The sequence below is a fragment of the Chiloscyllium plagiosum genome, unplaced genomic scaffold, assembly GCF_037043375.1.
Source record: "Chiloscyllium plagiosum isolate Xiang-an unplaced genomic scaffold, Cpla_swu_hap1 HiC_scaffold_27, whole genome shotgun sequence".
In the NCBI taxonomy this organism is placed as follows: Eukaryota; Metazoa; Chordata; class Chondrichthyes; order Orectolobiformes; family Hemiscylliidae; genus Chiloscyllium; species Chiloscyllium plagiosum.
This window is the reverse complement of record NW_028270165.1, coordinates 31,762,341-31,783,798: the sequence shown is the minus strand read 5'-3', so window position 1 is coordinate 31,783,798 and position 21,458 is coordinate 31,762,341. Positions and strand designations below refer to the sequence as shown.

The following is a 21,458-nucleotide window of genomic DNA, read 5'->3' as shown; positions in this document are numbered from 1 at the left end:
GATGTAGTGGACAGCGAAGAAGGTTACCTCAGAGTACAACAGGATCTTGATCAGATGGGCCAATGGACCAAGGAGTGGCGGATGAGGTTTAATTTAGATAAATGCTGCATTTTGGAAAGGCAAACCAGGGCAGGACTTATATACTTAATGATAAGGTCCTGGGGAGTGTTGCTGAACCAAGAGACCTTGGAGTGCAGGTTCATAGTTCCTTCAAAGTGGAATCGCGGGTAGATAGGATAGTGGAGAAAGCATTTGGTATGTTTTCCTTTATTGGTCACAGAATTGAGTGTAGGAGTTGAGAGGTCACATTGCAGCTGTACAGCACATTGGTTAGGCCACTTTTGGAATATTGTGTGCAATTCGGGTCTCCCTCCTATAGGAAGGATGTTGCAAAACTTGGAAGAGTTCAGAAAAGATTTACAAGCATGTTGCAAGGGTTGAAGGGTTTGAGTGACAGGTAGAGGCTGAGTAAGCTGGGGCTGCTTTTCCTGGAGTGTCAGAAGCTGAGGGGTAACTTTATAGAGGTTTATAAAATCATGAGGGGCATTTAGAATATCTGGTCGGCATGGACGAGTTGGACCGAAGGATCTGTTTCTGTGCTATACATCTCTAAGAATCTTTCTAGATGGTGCTGGTTTAGTCTGAGGTTTGCCATCCGTCAGATGAGGGGCTAGGTTCAGGAGGTGGGACTTTCAAGGTGATCTCAACCAGTACGGGAACTGTAAACCGTGCCCTTCGTGTCACTCTGCAAGCCAGCCTCCAGCCAACTGAACTAACTGATTCCCAAACTGGGAACAAACTCTGAATTAATGTAATTAGTACTGCATGTGATTAAAAACAGTACTAACAGAGTCTAAGCCCTGCTGTTACTTGTGAATTCGCTGGTGTGTGAGCAAGTTGGATGACTGAGTGAACCCCTTCCCACACTCAGAGCAGGTGAATGGCCTCTCCCCAGTGTGCACTCGCTGGTGTGTCTGTAGGTGGGATAAACGAGTGAAACCCTTCCTACATATGGAACAGATAAATGGTCTGTCCCCTGTGTGAACCTGCTGGTGTGTCAGAAGATTTGACGAATTACTGAATCCCTTCCCACACACGGAGCAAGTGAATGGTCTCTCGCCAGTGTGAACCCGTTGGTGTTTCACCAGGGTGGACGAACGTGCAAATCCCTTCCCACACACTGTGCAAGCAAATGGCCTCTCCCCAGTGTGAGTATATTGGTGCGTTATCAGATCCTTTTTGCTTTTGAAGCACTTCTCACAGTCAGAACAATTAAAAGGTTTGTTGTTGGAGTGAACACGCTGGTGTGTCGCAAGATGGGAAGAGTGAGTGAATCCTTTCCCACAGACAGAGCAGGTGAAAGGTCTCTCGCCGGTGTGAGTGCGCCGATGAATCTTCAGTTCAGATGGGTAATTAAATCCCTTCCCACAATCCCCACATTTCCAGGGTTTCTCCATGGCGTATGTCCTTGTATCCCTCCAAGTCCCATAACCAGCCGAATCTTCGTCCAGTCAGAGTGATTTCCACCTGATGCGAATGCTGTTCCTTTCAGACTTTGAAAGGTCTTTATCACCAACCCATGTGCATGCTTCAGTGATTTCTCAGTCACACTGATGTTTGAAGCCTTCATCAACAGAAAAGCAATTCTCCTTCTACGTTCAAAGGCTGATGGTGTTCAAGTCCCAATTAACCGAGTCACTCTGTCCGATCCTGACGTGACATTTTGGTTTGAGTTCCCCGCCTATGAATCCTCCCCTTCTGAAATCCGGCACAAAGAGCTTACAGGAGTCATCGCTGCTCGAAAAACATGGTACAAAATTAGAACATTTGTTCCCCATTGTTTCCCCAAACCTCTTCAGTCAAGCAGAAATAGGCCAACGCCAGCATTAAAAGGCAAACTTCCTAGCTAAACCAGAATGATGGCTCAGTGTATACGAGATGCTAAGCGCCCTGATGGTATCCAGCCGAAAGATGGATACTACATATTTTATCTGTGAGGGCTGACAAGCACAGACAAGGGTGGCTCAGTGGTTAGCACTGCCATCTCACAGCGACAGGCACCCAGGTTCAATTCTAGCCTCAGGCGACTATCTGCGGGGGAATTTGCACATTCTCCCTGTGTCTTTGTGGATTTCCCCTGAGTGCTCCAGTTTCCTCCCACAGTCCAAAAATGTCCAAGTTAGGTGAATTAGTCATGCTAAATTGCCCATAGTGTTCAGGGATGAGCAAGCCAGGTGCATTATTCAGGGGAAAAATGTGGGAGAATGGGTCTGGGAGGGATAGTCTTCAGAGGGTCGATGTGGACTTATTGGGCCAAATGGCCTGATCCATATTGTAGGGATTCTATGAAAGACCAAGATGAGAGAACAACAACCAGTGCAGATCATTCAAACACATGGAGCCACACATCCGGGACATATAAACTACTGTTTTTAACCAGATGCAAAAGCAGGACCCATTCCTTTACAAATTGGGCATCCAAAGATTAGGAGAATGAGGGTTAAAAGGGTGCCAAAACCTGAGAAGTAGCCCCTCAAGTGCTAGTCAGAGGGGCTGCAACCTCTCACAGTGAATATACGCACGGCCCAGGGATTCCTATACTGCAAACATCAAACGCAACTTGTATTCACCCACTGGGTGAAGACGCTCAAAATCATGTTGTCTCAACTATTCAGAAAATGTAAGCAATAAGTCAGCATTCAAAATGTTGAACTTTGAATGTGTGGCAACATTTTGGGTCAACGATGGGTAGGTCAAGAAATAGAAAAAAGATAACTGACAGAGAGAATAGGATGTTAGCAACTAGAGTAACGTCAGGGATAATCAGAGTAAAAAAAAAGCTAAAGACACTCCTCACAATACATTCACAACAAATTAGATGATTGATCTGATCTGTTTTTTCCAAGAAAGGAAAATATGACTGTACACAATACTCAGGATATGATCTCACCAAGGCCTTGCATAGCTGCATCAAAACTTCATTGATATCCCACTCCCTTCTAGTAAGCATTAATTTGCCTTCCCAATCAGTGTACGTCCATACTAACGTCTTGTCATTCATGCAGCAGGACGCCCACACCCCTCCGTTCCGCAAAGTTCTGCAATCTTTCTCCATTTAATTCAGATTTCGCTCTTCTATTCTTTCCGTCAAAGTTAACATCTTCTCATATCATACCCTATCTGTCGATTTTTCACTCACTTACATGCTCTATTTATACCCATTCACAGATTTGTTAAACAATATAAGTTCCTCTTATATTTGGCGTCATCAGCAAATTTGGCTACCATATGTATTCAAGTCATTTGATATGGATTGTAAATATTTGAGTCTCCCACACAGATACCCTGTAGTACTCCACAGAATTGTTATAGCCTGGTCAGTTACAGCATGCCAACCCATTTGTCACGACTCAGAGTCATACAGTACAGAAATAGCCCATTGAGTCTGCTCCAGCAAAGCTGCTCTAATCTATACTTGTACATCACACTCTCTGCTAGACAATTCTCTACTTGTGCTAAACATGTCATAGAAACAGAATATAAGAATAACATGTCGACCATTTGGCCCTTCGAACCTGTTCTATCGTTCATGGCTGATCATTCAATTCAGTAGCATGTTCATGCTTTCTCCCCATGTCCTTCCATCCCTTTAGCCCCAACTGCTAAATCTCATTCCTTCTTGAAAATGTTCAGTGTTTTGGCCTCCACCGCTTTCTGTGGTAGCGAATTCCACAGGCTCGCTACTCTCTGGGAGAAGAAACTTGTCCTCATCTCAATCCTAAATGGTTTACCCTGCTTCCTTCCACTGTGACATTCTGGTACTGGACTTCCCCATAACTGGGAAAGTCCTTCTTATCTCGACTTTGTCCAGTCTTGTTAGGATTTTATAGGTTTCTATGAGATTATCCCCCTCATTCTTCTAAACTGCCGTGAATATAGTCATAAGTGATCCAGTTTTTCCCCACAAATCAGTTATACCATTGCAGAATTCAGTCATGTGAGATTTTATCTTTTGATGTGACGCCTTATGTGAATGTAGTTTCCCTCTATCATCTTGATCAGTATCAAATAACATCAAAGTCACATTCAATCTTCTAAATTCCTACAATCCTTGTAATGAGATGATGCATTTAGGCAGAGGAATAGGAAGAGACAATGTACTGTCAACGTCATAGTTTAAAAGCTTTACCTTGCCAGATTAACTCGAGGGTTCGTATGCTCAGATCTCTGAAACTAACAGAGAGAAGAAAGTGAGGACTGCAGATGGTGAAGATCAGAGTCAAAAAATTTCACATCTAACAGACATTAGTGTACAAGATGCATTTTTAATGACAATTGACAATGATCATACCATTTAAAAACAGAAATTGCTGGAAAAACACAGCAGGTTCGGCAGCATGTGTGGAGTGAAAGCAGAGTTAACCTGGAGGTCCAGAGACACTTCTTCAGTTCCATGTTTTTCCGAATTGCTTAGGCCACTGTTGGAATATTGTGTGCAATTCTGGTCTCCTTCCTATCGGAAAGATGTTGTGAAACTTGAAATGGTTCAGAAATGGTTCAGAAAAGATTTACAAGAGTGTTGCCAGGGTTGGAGGATTTGAGCTACAGGGAGAGGCTGAACAGGCTGGGGCTGTTTTTCCTGGAGCGTCGGAGGCTGAGGGGTGACCTTATTGAGGTTTACAAAATTATGAGGAGAATGGATAGGATAAATAGACAAAGTTTTTTCCCTGGAGTCAGGGAGTCCAGAACTAGAGGGCATAAGTTTAGGGTGAGAGGGGAAAGATATAAAAGGGACCTAAGGGGCAACTTTTTCACGCAGAAAGTGGTACGTGTATGGAATGAGCTGCCAGAGGAAGTGGTGGAGGCTGGTACAATTGCAACATTTAAGAGGCATCTGGATGGGTATATGAATAGGAAGGGTTTGGAGGGATATGGGCTGAGTGCTGGCAGGTGGGACTAGATTGGGTTGGGATATCTGGTCGGCATGGACGGGTTGGACCGAAGGGTCTGTTTCCATGCTGTACATCTCTATGACTCTATAACTTATGTTTTTGTTTCTGACTTCCAGCATCTGCAGTTCTTTGGGGCTTTCTCTTACGTGATCATCTGGTTGCATTAACCAGGTTTTAATTATATATTTATTAAGTGAATTCAAATCTCACTAACTGCCATGACGTGATTCAAACCTATTAGGAAGACTCGGAGCTGCTGGCCCTGTGACCTTACCGCTATTCCATTGCCTCTTCCAACGCGACTGCCCGGGGTTTGTCTGTTGCATCTGGCAGCATCTGCAGAGAGGGAAACAAAGACTTAACATTTTAAAATCAAGAAGTCCTTCCTTCAAATCTGGAAGGAACACTGCAGGGATTCTCAGATGTCGAGGTGCTGGTGTTGCACTGTGATGGACAAAGTTAAAAATCTAGGCAAAAGTGAGTACTGCAGGTGCAGGAGATTAGAGTCCTGGAGGGGAAGGTAGCTGAGAGTGCAATAGGTGGATGGAGGTGGGAGTAAAGATGATAGGTCAGAGGGGAGAGTGGAGCGGATAGACGGGAAGGAAGATGGACAGATGGGACAGGTCATGAGGATGGTTAAAAAATCTCACAACACCAGGTTTATCTGCAAGCACTAGCTTTTGGAACGCTGCTCCTTCGTCAGGTGGCTCGTGGGGCAGGATCGTAAGACACAGAATTTCTCGGGTGACACCCGAGACAGGTGGAGAACTTTTTTGGGGCGGGTGGGGCAAGAACAATGCCAGACGTTGCTGGAAAGGCTGATCGGGTCTGGCAGCGCCTCCTTACAGAAACGTCAGAGTTAACCTTTCGGGTCCAGCGACCCATCCTCAGGATTGCATTGTAAACAGTGGGCAGGCTGCCCCCTTCATTTTACACTTTCACTGGTTTCAAAACCGACTTAAAAATCTCACAACGCCAGGTTATAGTCCAACAGGTTTATCTGGAAGCACTAGCTTTCGCAGCGCCGAAGAAACAGGATTTCTCAGGTGACACCTGAGACAGGTGTAGAACTTTTTTTTGGGGGGGGGGGGGGAAACAAGAACAACGCCAGATGCTGCAGGAAAGGCCGAGCGGATCTGGCAGCGCCTCTGTGGAGAGAAATCAGAGTTCGGGTCCGGCGACACCTTCTTCACCCGAAAGGTTAACTCCGATTTTTCTCCGCCGAGGTGCTGCCAGACCCACTCAGCCTTCCCAGCAACTTCTGCCTTCGGTTCTTTTGGGAATTTTTTGAGACCAGATTGGATAAGGGGCATATGGCAAGACAAGGCGCGGGGGGGGGGGGGGGGAATGGCCATTTCAAGAAAAAGTTGTCCCCATTAGCTAATGGTACAAGGACTTGGGGTGGGGGGAGAGGGAGGTGGGAACTGCTGTGCTTTTCCAGCACCACTCTAATCTAGAATCTGGTTTCCAGCATCTGCAGCCCATGTTTTTACCACCGAGAAGGACATGTCTTCTCTACCTCTGCCCCTCCCCCCACCCCCCGCACTGCTCTCAAAATGGCCGCCGGTGGTCTTTCCCCCTCACCTTTCAGGATAGTCTCAAAATGGCCGCCAGTGGTCTTCCTCCACTTTAACAATTGCCTCCTAAAATGGCCGTCAGTGGTCTTCCCCTCACCTTTCAGGGTAGTGCCAAATGGCCGGCAGTGCTCTTCCCTCACCTGAAACAACCGCCTCCCAAAATGGCCGCCAGCGGTCTTATCCTCACCTTTCAGGATAGTCTCAAAATGGCGGTCGAGGGTCTCTCTCTCTCTCTCTCCACATTTCAGGACTGTCTCAAAATGGTCGCCGGTGGTCACCGAAACGCCAGGCAACCTCTCTCAAAATGGCGGCAGCGGCGGCGACCGGTTGCCTAGGCAACCCCGACGTCACGAAGGCGGAGCTCCACCCTCAAGCGACCTCCCCCACACAGGATGGCGGTGGGCGAGCTCGGCTCTTCCTCCCACCCGAGGCTAAAAAGACGGGACCTGTCGGCTCGTCTTCTTGGGTCTCAAGCCTACACTCAGCCTTCCCAAGCCGGCCGCAGTCTTCAGCCTCTCTCCCCTCCCATCCCCCTTCCCCGCCCGGTCTCGAGTCCCCGCAGCCCCACCCCCTCCTCTCCAGTTCTTTGGCCCTCTCGCACAGTGAGCATGCTCAGACCACGCAACGACACCGCACCCACGTCCCCAGGTGTCATTCGACTTTCTGACCCGCGAGGTCTTCTGGGTATATCGTCCGCCATTAGCACTTTAACAAATTCCAGCAGCTGAACAGAGATCCGGATGCAGCAACCGGGCACGAAATAGGAGTTTACATCGCAACGAAACCGACAGCGTCACACCCTCGATCTAATTCGTGTGCGATTATACGCACAGATGATCACAGATGAACCATTTTACTCCTGAAGAAAAATGGCGGCTCATTTACAAAATTAATGACTACACATACAGGATAGGAATTCAAACAGATAATTCTAGTTTCTAAGAAATATTTGTTCCCCAAAGCTGTAACTCCTGTCCCCATACACTGTCCCTTTCCCTTGTACCTACTGTGCTTTCTCCAGTCCCAGCGTCCTCCCTCTTTTTTTTATAATCTGGCTGTTTTCAATTCTCCAGTACCATATGCAGAGTGCAAATAAAGCCAACGTTCAAGCCCGTGTGTCCTTGGAGAAGGGGCATGTGGTGTCCACCAACACCCTCGAGATTTTCAGGGAGTGGAGTGTATAATTTCCCCCTCCAACTCTATTTTGATTTAATCCCTGCCCTGCCCTCCCCCTTCACCTTTTTGTTCACGCAGCATTGCCCTGTGCTGAGAAGGGCACTGCTTGTCACTGGGTGTTTCTTTTCTTCCTGGTGGTGGAAATTGAATAAAGATTGGTTCACCTGTTATCTTTCACTGTGTCTCACACCTACACACACACAACATGGGTGCTGGGGAAAAATAAGCACTACCGCAGTTAGGCGGTAGGTGTGGGAGTTTTAAATTTAAAAAATCAGGAGATTTAGAGTCTCCTTAAAAAAAATTAGCAGGAGATGTAGAGTCACCTCAGTTTGGAGCACTGACTCTGTGCTGGCTGGAGAAAAAAGAAAGAAATAAAGCCAATATTCAATTGCTCTCTCACCTGCTTATTGGGATCCTAAAGTCCTGTTAATTCTGTTCTCTAACCAAAATGACTACACAGATAGCTATTAACCTTGAATAAAGACAGTGGGGCTATTAAACTGGGCTTTTTTCTTAAGCAATGATTCCAAAGATCGAAGTGAAAGTCCTGGAGTTTCTTACTCCAAGATTACAACCTATGTCAAGTGTTTCTGAAGCTATCACCTGCTGATACAAAATTACAGTACAGTATTCCCTGGATTCTGGTACTATTCAGTCTTACATGGCTTGGAGAGGGTGGACGCTAGGAAATTGTTTCCATTAGGCAAGGAGACTAGGACCCGTGGACACAGCCTTAGAATTAGAGGGGGTAAATTCAGAACAGAAATGCGGAGACATTTCTTCAGCCAGAGAGTGGTGGGCCTGTGGAATTCATTGCCACAGAGTGCAGTGGAGGCTGGGACGCTAAATGTCTTCAAGGCAGAAATTGATAAATTCTTGATGTCACAAGGAATTAAGGGCTATGGGGAGAATGCAGGTAAGTGGAGTTGAAATGCCCATCATCCATGATTGAATGGCAGAGTGGACTCGATGGGCCGAATGGCCTTGCTTCCGCTCCTATGTCTTATGCTGACTGGTGTGTGTGTGTGTGTTTCTCTCTCTTTCTCTGCTCAGATCTCCACATTCAGATACCTCTCTTTCGAAGATGCTGACTTTGACTTGGTTACTGTCTCCATTTCCCCGTCTCTCACGATCCTAAATATTGTTTTTTAGAATGATAAAAACAAAAATAAATAGTTTGATGCACTATACCTGTGATGGCTTTCTAGTAGCTCCATCCAATTATTCCCACAGTTCTGCTGGCAGTCAAAACAATGCATACCTGGTTGAGGGATGCAGGAGATTTATGGAAAAGGTAGACTATTCAGCTATTTTTCACACACTGACCTCCCTGGAAAGATTGAGCAACTAATATACTAAGTAGATATTAAGTTAAACAATTTAAGTAATTCATTGTTAAAAATCACACAACACCAGGTTATAGTCCAACAGGTTTAATTGGAAGTACTAGCTTTCAGAGCGCTGCTCCTTCATCTCCTGGTGTTGTGTGATTTTTAACTTTGTACACCCCAGTCCAACACCAACATCACCAAATCATAAGTAATTCATAGTGTTATCCAGGCCAGACCCTCTCAAAACATTTCAAGAAGGTAGCCCAGACCCTAACTTTTCTAGTTGTTTTAAGCAGGTGTAAGGTGGAAACTCCAGGAGTGATGCAACTGGCCTAACCACTCAGTTTTAAAGAAAACAATTTATTTACACATGAACCAAAGATAACCAAATTTAGAATGACATAACTATTCCAGCAACACATTTTCAGCTAACTATTTGAAAACCCAATCAACTCCATCGCAACGTAATGATGGTGTTCCAAACACTTAAATACCTCCTTGGCAAATAAAGGTAAAATCAAACACAGGTTCTTACAGGAGAGAGATTGCAGAGAGAGAGGAAGGATCATCATGGAGCTGTTTCTTTCGGTCCAGCAGCCTTGAAAACCTTGACCAGCAGCTGCAAACAAGTCAGCTTGCGAAAACAAACCAAACCTTGAACCGGGAGAACTAGCCGCTCCCCTTTCAAAGCTTCTTCAAGCAGATAAACCCAGACATATGGGAACCTAAGCCTTTATGACCCTCTTTAAAAAAATGACAAAACAACTTTGTTAAAGCAGCAGTATCATAACAACAGTTCCCATTTAAATCAATGTTAATAGATACAACATATCACTTCAGTGAACCATTGCAGCACTCACTCTATGGCAAGGGTATCCTGTCTCAGGTTCAGAAAACAAAACCATGTGTAATATTCCACGTACAGTCTGACCAAAGCCCTGCAGAACCAGAGTAAGGCATTCTTACTTCTGCGCTCAAATCCTCTCACAATGATAGTTGATACACCATTTGCCTTCCATACTGTTTGCTGCACCTGCCTACTTTCATTGACTGATATGAAAGGACACCAAGATTCCTTTGTACATACACTTTTCCCAATCTATCACCAATTAAATAATCCTGTGCCTTTGATCTTTTCATGTTTAATTGTATAACTTCACATTTAGTCGTGTTGTCATGCATCTGCCAACTGTTTCTCCATTCACTCAAATTGTCAAAATCACTGTAAAGTCTCCTCGCATCTCCTCACAAGTCACAATTCTATCTAGTTTTGTGTCTTGAGCAAATCTGAAAATGTTGCATTTGGTTTCGTCATTGAGGTCATGAGTACCATGAATACTGGGGCCTAAGCAGCGATCCTTGCAGCATCTCCCTAGGCACTGCATGAAACACAGAAAAAGATTGATTTTTTCTCTTTCTGTTTCCAACTGGTGAACCAATTCTCAATCCATGCCAATATCTTACCCCTATCTCATGTGCTTTAATTTTGCACCTTATCTGAAGATCCAAATACACCACATTCACTGGTTCTGCTTATCTATTCTACTAATTACATTCTCAAAACATTCCAATAGGTTTTTTAGTAAAACAGTGCAGAATCAACTTAAAACCCATAAACTAAATGTAAATTAACAATTTCAGGCCACAAAACCTGCACAGTTTTGGAACAAATTTAAGTTAAAGGAGTCACTTATCAGAGAAAAGCAAAGGCATTGGGAAGGCAATGAGATAATGTTCTGGGGACCTGGGTTCAAATCTTGGCATGGCAGATAGTGAAATTTGAATCAAGAGTCTAATGATGAGCATGAATCCATTCCCAATTGTCATGAAAAACCCATCTGCTTCACTAATGCCCTTCAGGGAACGAAACGGCCATCCTCATCTAGTCTGGCCTACATGTGAATTCAGATCCGCAACAATGTGGTTGAGCCTTAACTGCCTTCTGGCCAATTAGGCAGAGGCAATAAATGTGAGTCTGGCCAGCGATGCCCTCATCCTATGAATGAATAGAAAATCTCCAGCAAGTTCACAACTACCAATTACCTAGGACATTGAATGAGGAAGAATCTCCACCTTCCTAATGAAAAAGAGAGATGGTTGCTGTTGCTGGAGCTCAGACATCCCTGCAGGAGTTCCTCAGGATAGTGTCTTGGGTCCAAAGTTCTTCAGTTACTTAATTGTTCCATTGTAAGGTTCAAAGTGGGGACGTTCACAGATGGTTGCACAATGTCCAGGACCACTTTGTGACTAATAACTTATTTCAAGGAATGTGGGCTCAGTGGCTAAGTCAGTATTTGTTGTCCATTCCAAATTGCCCAGAGAGAGTCAATCACAGTCTACAGTCATATATAGATCATACCAGGTAAGGAGGGTACATTTCCTTCCCTAAAGAAGGTTAGTGAACCAGTAGACATTCCCCCACACCATGGCATTGGCCTACATGGACCTCTTTCGGCACTTAAAGTTACACAAAGGCAGTCACTCTTTCCATGCCAGAGCCTCCAAGAGCCCTGCACTCCTCCAACTGTCACCCCTACCAACATCATTCCACCATCTGTGGTTGCACTTTCAGCTACCAAGATATCAAGCTTGAGAATTCCCTCACTAAAATCTACCTCAATAAAGCTTTTGGTCAAGTATAAAGCACCTTGGCAAGTTTTACAATATGAAAAGGTCTAAGTTGGTGTTGTTCATGTACATTCTGAGAATCAGGAATATCACATAATCGTTTTAATTCCTTAGACCATTAAAAACCACAGTTGCTTTCACACTAGAAACCTAAATCTGCCATTTCATTTTCAGTCAGGAACAGATCCCATTATGACCCCCAATCTCTGGCTTGATTATACATTTCTACCATTCCCCATTGTTCTTGATGACTTGAAACCCAGTTATGTCTAGGAGCTCTGAAACATGGAGGAGAGCAGCTGGGACACAATTTTTCTCTATCTCAGGATTAGAGCTCTACAGCATGGAAACGCACTCTTCAGTCCAACTTGCCCAAGCCTACCAGATATCCAAAATTAATCTAGTTCCAACTGCCAGCATTTGGCCCATATCCCTCTAAACCCTTCATAGTTATGGACCCATCCAGATGCCTTTTAAATGCTGTTATTGTACCAACCTCCATCACTTCTTCTGGCAACTCATTCCATACATGCACCACCTTTTGAGTGAAAAAGATGCCCCTGACGTCCCTTTTAAATCTTTCCCCACTCAGCTTAAAACTATGCCAACTCATTTTGGACTCCCCTACCCAGGGGAAAAGACCTGGCTACATACCCTACCAATGCCCTTCTTGACTTTATAAACCTCCATAAGGTTACCCATCAGCCTCAGGCATGGCAGGGAAATAGCCCCAGCCTATTCAGCCTATACGTGTAGCTCAAACCCTCCAACCCTGGCAACATCATTGTAAATCCTTTCTGCGCCCCTTCAAGTTTAACAACATCTTTCATATAGCAGGGATACCAGAACTGAACGCAGTATTCCAAAAGTGGGATAACCAATGTCCTGTACAGCCATAACATGTCAACCCAATCCTATACTCAATGCACTGACCAATAACAGCAAGCATACCAAAACCTTCTTTCCTAACCTGTCTACCTGGGACCCCATCTTCAAGGAAATATGAACCTGCATCCCAAGGTCTCTTTCCTCAGCCACACTCCCCAGGACCGCCATTATGTGTATCCGTCCTGCCCTGATTTCCCTTACTAAAATGCAACCCTCATACCGATCTAAATTAAACTTCATCTGCCAATCCTCAGCCATCCTGATCAAGTTCCTATTGTATTGAGAGATAACCTTCTTCACTGTCCGCTACAGCACCAACCTTGCTGTCATCTGCAAACTTACTAACCATTCCGCCTATATTCACGTCAAAATCATTTACATCAATGACAACATTAACTCATTCTCCATCCTCCTGACGCACCAGCGAGTTCTACTGGGGAGCAGCCAGCTCTGAATGAGATGAATAGCTGCACAAACAGAATCCAACCCCTGCAGTCAATCATATATGAACTCACTGGAGTCTCAGCAGGAGGGAAGAATGAATGAATTCCTTCCCATACAGGGCTCAAGTGTATGGCCTCTTCTCTGAGTGAATTCGCTCCTGTTGCAGCAAGGTAAACACCCAAGTGAGTCCTTCCCGCATTCGGAGCAGGTAAATGACTTCTCCACAACGTGACTTTGCTGATTGTTTAGCAGGTTGGATGAATCAGTGAACCTCTTCCCACAATCGCAGCAGGAGAACGGACTCTCTCCAGCATCAGTGCATCGGTGTGTCTGCAAGTCATTGCTGCTTTTAAAGCTCTCCTCACCATCAGAACATTGAAAGGCTCTCAGATCTGAGTGAGTACGCTGGTGCCTCAGGAGGTTGGATGAATAAGTGAAACTTTTCCCACACTCAAAGCAGGTGAATGGTTTCTCTCCAGTGTGAACTCGCTGGTGGACAGCGAGGTCAGATGTCGTTTTGAACCCTGTCCCACAGTGAGAGCACCTGAAGGGTCTCTCATCGGTGTGAACACGTTGATGGCATGACAGTTCTCTGGAACTTTTATAGCACTTCCCACAGATGGGGCAGATAAAGGGTCTCTTGTCAGTGTGAACTTGCTGGTGTTTCAGCAGGGTCGATGAATCAGAGAATCCTTTCCCACACTCAGAGCAAGTGAAAGGCCTCTCCCCAGTGTGAACCCGCTGGTGCGTCAGGAGGTTGGAAGAATGGCTGAATCCTTTCCCACACTCACAGCAGGTGAAAGGCCTCTCTCCTGTGTGAACTCGCTGGTGCTTCAGCAGGGTGGATGATCGAGTGAATCCCTTCCCACAGTCAGAGCAACTGAATGGCATCTCCCCGGTGTGAGTTCTCTGGTGTGTCTGTAAGCTGGATAACTGAGTGTATCCTTTCCCACACTCAGAGCAGGTGAACGGTCTCTCACCGGTGTGAATGCGTCGATGAATTTCCAGATCAGATGGGGATCTGAATCCTTTCCCACAGTCCCCACATTTCCACGGTTTCTCCATGGTGGAGTTGTTTGTGTGTCTAAGTTGGATGATCAGTTGAAGCCTCGTCAACACAAAAAACACAGATATGGTTTCTCCCCGCAGTGAACGGTGTGATTTTTTAATCTCGGACAGTGTAATTGGTTAAAGCTCATTCTCCAATCAGTTCACTGGAACACTCGGTCTGTGCAATTGATTAATGCTTTTTGCAGTCAATTCACTTGGACACTCTCAATCGGGTGGGTTTGTTGTCTTAGTTTTCTGGTTACACTGACATTTGAAATCTTTTCCCTCAGAAAGAACGAAGAAAAACTTCTTCTTCCACATTCAAAGGGTGATGAATTTCAGGTCCTGGTGAATCTTGGGACTGTCAGATATTGACGTTTGATTTGACATTGCTGTCTGAAAATTCTCTCCTTTTGACATCCTAAAAAGGAAGATTAGAGAAGTCAGCATGAATTCAGGACTGGAATTGCAAACAGACAATTCTACCTTCAATGGAACAATTTCCCCCTCAAGCTGTAAATGTCTTTTCAACGGTTTCCCTCTTGTATGTACAGAAATCCAAATAGTCTACTTCTTTCCTTCCCAGTTTTCTCTCTCCCTCTCCTCTGAGTTCTCCAGCTCCTTTGTGCAAACTAAAAATAAAATCAAAGAGTAAACCATGTTCTTTTCTGAGGCCCAGCCAATTTCTATTTAGTCAGCTGGGTGACCATGCACACTCACCGCTTACAGAACAAGTACTTCAAATGGTAGCAGAGGACCTGGCCAAGACTGAGAAGACAGCCCTGCCCCTCTCATTCTTCAGCAATCTCTCAGGATCATGAATGGCTTCCTTACATGACTCTGGATTAGGTGACAAATGCATGATCTGTAGGCGTGGGATGGGATGTGCAAAGCATGAAGGGTCAGGTGGGTGTTTGGAGCTTGAGGTGCCTCCACTTTGACTCTGCAGGTACTCAACAAAGTATCTCAATGTGCTCCGTGCATTCCCAAACCAGCTTTCTCCACTTTAGTCCACCACAAGCTGGACACACCCCTGAGTCGGTGGCTGTATTCAGTCTCTTCAGAGATGCTTTGAGGACATCCTCATGTTAACTCCCGCAACATAAGTATCAAACTGCGGGTAGAAAAAGTACAGAAGATCCAAGAACTCGAACAGCAATAACAGGCAGCGTTGTCTTCAGTGCTGTGAAAACAATCTATGGCCCAGGCGCTCTGGAACCCATCCTGCGTAGACAAAAGCGCAGAGGGGAATTTATCAAGGACAAGGAGACAGTCAAAGCTCACTGCAGAGAACAAACTAAAGAATTCCTCAACCAAGATTCTCTTGTCAGAAGAATACCTCAACACCATTCTACCTAAGTCCAGGGTGAAATTGAAAAACATTTTCGTAGCTCTAAAGCAGATGCAAGCCCAGCCAAACTCCAAACTCCTCATTTTCCCTCCCCCCACCTTATCCCAGATCCAACCTTCCAATTCGCCACCGCTCTCATCCTATCACACTCTCATCTACTTTCCCCCCAGCCCCTCCCATTTATCTCTCCACCCCCTTGGCCACTAGCCCCATTCTAATGAAGGGCTTTTGCCGAAACGTCGATTCTCCTGCTCTTCGGATGCTGCCTGACCAGCCATGCTTTTCCAGCACCACACTCTCGACTCTGAAATCTCCAGCATCTGCAGGCCTCACTTTCTCCCAAACTCTAAAATGTGTTGAGGCTACATTCCTGGCACAGCTGTATCATCTTGGAATGCCCATCTAAGAAGGGGAATGATTCCTCAGAATCATCAGAACTGCAGCTATGTTTGTGAATAGACAGATCCAATTGAGGTAACTCTAGAGGTGACTCCCTGCTGTTTACCACAGGGAAGGTCATAGCACAGAACCTCTCAATCATCCTCTTCTCATGGCCAAAGAGCTTCTTTCAGAGTCACAGCACAGTTTTTCCTTCATCAAGAGACACTACTGAAACTATTTTCACTGCATGGTTAACATTAAAATAATGAGTACACCATTCAGTCCCTCAAGCTTGTTTTGCCATTCGATAAGACTCTTGGCCAATCTAACTGTAATCTCAAATCCACACTCCTGCCTAACCCCAATGACATTTCACCCCCTTAACAACAGTCTATCTCCCACTGCCTTAAAAACATTCAAGAACTCTGCTTCCAACATATGTTTCAGGTACTAAAGACTCACAACCCTCAGAGAAAACATTTTGTCTCATCTTTGTTTTAAATGTTCTAGATTCTCCCACAAGAGGAAACATCCTGTCCAAATCTACTCTGTAAGATGCCATCTTCAACCAAGTCAGTTCTTACTTATGTCTTCTCTGGAATGTCTTCAATGCATTTACATCCTTCCTTAAATAACATGCACAATACTCCAGGATACAGTCTCACAATGCCCTGTAATACTGAAGCATAACCACTCTAATTTTGTATTCATCATTTACACACAGGGTGATGGGTGTCTGGAACGCATTGCCAGCAGAGATAGTAGGGGCAGGCACGATAGATTCATTTAGGATGCATCTGGATAGATGCAAGAGTAGATGGGGAGCAGAGGGATACAGATGCTTAGGAATTGGGCGACAGGTTTAGACAGTAGATTTGAATCGGCTCAGGCTTGGAGGGCCTGTAAATTTTCTTTGTTCTTTATCTCAGCTGGCCTAATTCCACTTTATACCTACTTTACTCACCTTCTGCGATTCATGCACATGATACCCAGCTCCTTCTGCATCTTACAGTTCAGAGTAAGGAACAGCACCAACAACGTATTTGGCCTTTTACTTGCTGCCAAAACTATTGCTAACCCTGAAAGCCTCCGCTTAGCTCCCCTCACAAATGACATCACCATCCTCTACCTTCTCCACAAAAACATAAATTTTCCTCTCTGTTAAGACTGCACCTCACCCTGAGCAAATGGTTTAGGGGTTTGAGACAGCCTGCAGCAGACAGAAAACTCAGTGCGCCTTCAAAACAAAACTAGATCACTTCAAGCTCAGACAGTTAGATTCTGTATCAAATATCTTATCTGCACATTAATCATAGAATTGCTAATGTGGAAACAAGCCATTTGGTCCATCAAGTCCATACCGACTCTCCAAAGAGCAACCCATTCAGACCCACCCTCCTCCAGTATCCCCATAACACTGCACTTCCCATGGCTAATCCACCTCACCTCCACGTCCCTGGACATTATGAACAATTTGACATGGCCAATCCACCTAACCTGCACATCTTTCAGCTCTGAGAGGAAACCCACGCAGGCACAGGGAGAATATGCAAACTCCACATGATCCGGAGGGTGGAATTGAACCCAAGTCTCCGACACTGTGAAGCAGCATCTGCCTCGATTCCATAACATTTGAAAACTTTACATCATAAACATTCAACAATCTCAGTTTGAAATTCTGAACTGACCTAATCGCAAAAGAATTTCAAATTTCCATTTTAATCGCTGTAAGATAGTTGCTGATTTTAAAGAAATTATTATTTTTCTTTCATAAAGCTGGAGAGGGTTCAGAAGAGATTTACCAAGATGTTGCCAGGAATGGAGGGTCTTCATTATAGGAGAGGCTGGATAAGCTGGGACATTTTTCACTGGAGGGTAGGAGGTTGAGATGTGACCTTATAGTGGTTTATAAAATAACGAGGGGCATTGATAACATGAACAGGTGTCTTTTCTCTATGTTGGGGGATTTCAAGATTAGTGGGTATACTTTTAAAGGAAGAGGAGAAAGATCTAAACAAGACATGAGGGACTTTTTTTTTTACACAGGGAGTGGTTTGTGTGTGGAATGCACTTCCAGAGGAAGTAGTGGATGCAGCTGCAGTTACAATGTTCAAAAGACATTTAGAGAAGTACATGAACAGGAAATGTTCTGATGGATATGGGCCAAATGCAGGCAGGTAGGATGATCTAGTTTGGGATTATGGTTAGCACAGATGGTTGGACAGAAGGATCTGTTTCCATGCTGTATGATTGTATGACTTGTAGACATTGTACTGCCCTTGAACTGAGAGGCTTGCTAGGGCCTTTCAAAGGCTGGCTAAGAGTCCAATACATTCCTGGGATCAAATGTTGTCATCACTCATTCCAGGATCTGAAATTTGCTACCTATTTGGCCACAGACTCGTGCAGGATGCCACTGATGATCAATTTTACTTATTCTTGATTGAGATGAGGACATCACCAAGAAGGGCAGCACGTGAACTAAGTGACTTGCTAGGTCATTTCGGAGGGCACTCATGAATCCACAACATTGCTGTGGACCAGGAGTCATGTGTAGGTCAGATTGGATAAGGTCAGCAGATTTACTATCCTGAAGAACATTAAAGAAGCAGGTGGGTTCTTATGGCAATCGATCATTTTTTATAGTCACCCTCACTGAGAACTGGCTTCTTCAAAGGTCAAAACTTTAATGAAGCAAATTTAAATTCCGTGCTTAGACAGTACATGCTGCTGCTACTGAGCACCAGTGGTGCAGGGAGTGCATGTTTGTGGATGGTGATGTCAATCAAGTGGGCTGCTTTGTCCTCAATGGCATCCAGCTTCTCTCATGGTCTGTTGGAACTGCATTCATCCAGAGGAGTGGAGAGTATTCCATCACACTCCATACTCATCCCCAAGTGAATAGTTCGCCTGGATTTTCCCATCCCCTCATCTCTACCCTATATCCCAGCATGTCACAGAGTCATAGTCATAAAGTCCTACAGCATGGAGACAGGCCCCTTGGCCCAAACTAGTCCATGCCGACCAAAATGTCGGCACTTGGCCCATATCCTTCGGAACCTTTCCTATCCATGTATTTCTCCAAATGCCTTTTAAATGTTGTTAATGTATCACCTCAACCACTTCCGCTGGCAGCTCATTCCATATGCATACCACCCTTTGTGTAAAAAAGATTCCCCTCAGGGTCCCTTTTATTCTTCCCCCGAACCTTAAACCGATGACCTCTAGTCCTCAATTCTCCAAACTGAGGAAAAAGACTGACTGCATTCACCCTATCTATGCCTCTCATTATCTTATATGCTTCTATAAGATCCCCCCACAATTCCCTATGACCTAAAGGAAAAAGTACTAACTTGTCCAAACTCTCCCAAAACTTCAGAGCCTTGCATCCAGACAACATCCTTGTAAATTTCTTTGCACTCTTTCCAGTTTAACATTCTTCCTATAGCAAAGTGACCAAAATTGAACACAATGCTCCAAGTGCAGCCTCACCAGCGCCCTGTACAACTGCAACATAATTTCCCAACGTTCATACCTATTGCCCTGACTGATGAAGAACAGTGTGCCAAAAGCCTTCTTCAGCTGACCTGTCTATCTATGACTCCACTTTCAGATAACTGGGTACCTGAACTCCACATTCCCTCTGTTTCACTAACTCCTTAAGGCCCTCCCATTCACCATGAAACCCCTGCCTCGATTTGACTTTCCCAAATGCAAGAATCAAAGACTTCACACTTATCTATGTTAAACTCCATTTGCCATTTCTCAGCCCACTTCCCCAGCTGATTAAAGTCCTGCTGCAATTTCTGATAACCTTCCTCACTGTGCACAATACTGCCTATTTTAGTGTCATCAGCAAACCTACTAATCATGCCTTGTATGTTCTCATCCATTTTTAATTAACAATCCAATTCCCAGTTGAATTTTCATATGATTCACTTGTGGGAATGTCAGCGGCTAGCCAGTAATTAGCCAGAGCGCTTCAGAGAAAATCTCCGGGACTCCAGCACCAACCAACCCCATTCGCCCCGTCAGCGAACACTCAACTCCCACCACCCCGCCGATGACATGCAGGTCCTGAGCCTCCTCCATCGCCACACCCTTACCAATCAACACCAGGAGGAAGAACGCCTCATCTTCTGATCGGGACCCTCCAACCACACAGCATCACTGTGGACTTCACCAGTTTCCTCATTCCCCCTCCTCCCACCTTATCCCAGTTCCAACCTTCCACTCGGCACCAAACTCATGACCTGTCCATCTTCCTTCCCAATTATCCGCTCTACCCTCCTCTCTGACCTGTCACCATTACCCCCCCACCTCTACCTACCTATCGCACTCTCAGCTACCTTCCCCCCAGCCCCAGTCCCCTCGGCCCACAAACATCATTCCAGATGAAGGGCTCTTGCCAGAAACGTCAACTCTCTTGCTCTTCAGATGCTGCCTGACCGGCTCGGCTCTGATCTCCAGCATCTGCAATCCTTGCTTTCTCCTAGCCAGCAATTATTGCCCATCCCTTGAGAAAGGACACAATGTCCTGAGGTAGGGAATTCCAGGATTGTGACCAAGACACGCTAAAGGAACAGCGATACATTTCCAAGTCAATATGCTGCCTGCTGACCCTTCTCCTTCCAGATGGAATTGGCTGTGGGTTTGGAAGGTACTCTCTAAAAGAGCCTCGGCGAATTTCTGAGTTATTTCGCATCCTTTTGCAACAAGATTTTCAAAATGAGAGGAAGAACTGCCGGTGATTCAGAGCCTGCTCTTCTCGCAGGATGCCAATCTGATCTCATGACAAGCGTCAAGGCTCATAAGATGGCGGCTGCGAACAGCCGGTTGCCCAGGCTCTGGATCAGTGGTGCTGGAAGAGCACAGCAATTCAGGCAGCATCCGAAAAGCTCCGAAATCGACGTTTCGGGCAAAAGCCCTTCATCAGGAATAAAGGCAGAGAGCCTGAAGCGTGGAGAGATAAGCTAGAGGAGGGTGGGGGTGGGGATAGAGTAGCATAGAGTACAATAGGTCAGTGGGGGAGGAGATGAAGGTGATAGGTCAGGGAGGAGAGGGTGGAGTGGATAGGTGGAAAAGGAGCTGGGCAGGTCGGACAAGTCCAGGCAAGTCAAGGGGATCGTGTTGCTGGAGGTTAGAAACTAGGATGAGGTGGGGGAAGGGGAAATGAGGAAGCTTTTGAAATCCACACTGATGCCCTGGGGTTGAAGTGTCCCGAGGCGGAAGATGAGGCATTCTTCTTACAGGCGTCTGGTGGTGAGGGAGCGGCGGTGGAGGAGGCCCAGCACCTCCATATCCTCGGCAGAGTGGGAGGGGGAGTTGAAATGTTGAGCCACGGGGACGGTGTGGTTGATTGGTGCGGGTGTCCCGGAGATGTTCCCTAAAGCGCTCTGCTAGGAGGCGCCCAGTCTCCCCAATGTAGAGGAGACCGCATCGGGAGCAACGGATACAATAAATGATATTGGTGGATGTGCAGGTAAAACTTTGATGGATGTGGAAGGCTCCTTTAGGGCCTTGGATGGAGGTGAGGGAGGAGGTGTGGGCGCAGGTTTTACAGTTCCTGCGGTGGCAGGGGAAAGTGCCAGGATGGGAGGGTGGGTCGTAGGGGGGCGTGGACCTGACCAGGTAGTCACGGAGGGAACGGTCTTTGCGGAAGGCGGAGAGGGGTGGG

General features: G+C 45.6%; 1 protein-coding gene across 13 annotated transcripts in view; it reads right to left on the bottom strand.

Annotated features, from left to right (window-relative positions):
- Nucleotides 1-21,458, bottom strand: part of LOC122543480 (uncharacterized) — a 159,058-nt gene that overhangs the window by 102,961 nt on the left and 34,639 nt on the right. For 2 of the 13 annotated variants that reach the window (XR_015751244.1, XR_006310046.2), the window contains exons 2-4: nucleotides 13,071-14,470; nucleotides 5,227-5,288; nucleotides 4,190-4,233 (exon numbers count right to left, since the gene is read on the bottom strand). Coding sequence is in view for 6 of the 13 variants with exons in the window: in XM_087974300.1 (XP_087830426.1) it covers nucleotides 13,078-14,064 (987 nt within the window). In the remaining 7 variants the exon portion in view is untranslated. Of the gene's footprint in view, nucleotides 1-1,655; nucleotides 1,795-4,189; nucleotides 4,234-4,305; nucleotides 4,514-5,226; nucleotides 5,289-11,574; nucleotides 14,471-14,769; nucleotides 15,274-17,469; nucleotides 18,725-20,402; nucleotides 21,248-21,458 lie in introns of those variants that run through there. The other 11 variants (XR_006310045.2, XR_015751243.1, XR_006310041.2 and 8 more) reach the window with 10 other exon arrangements.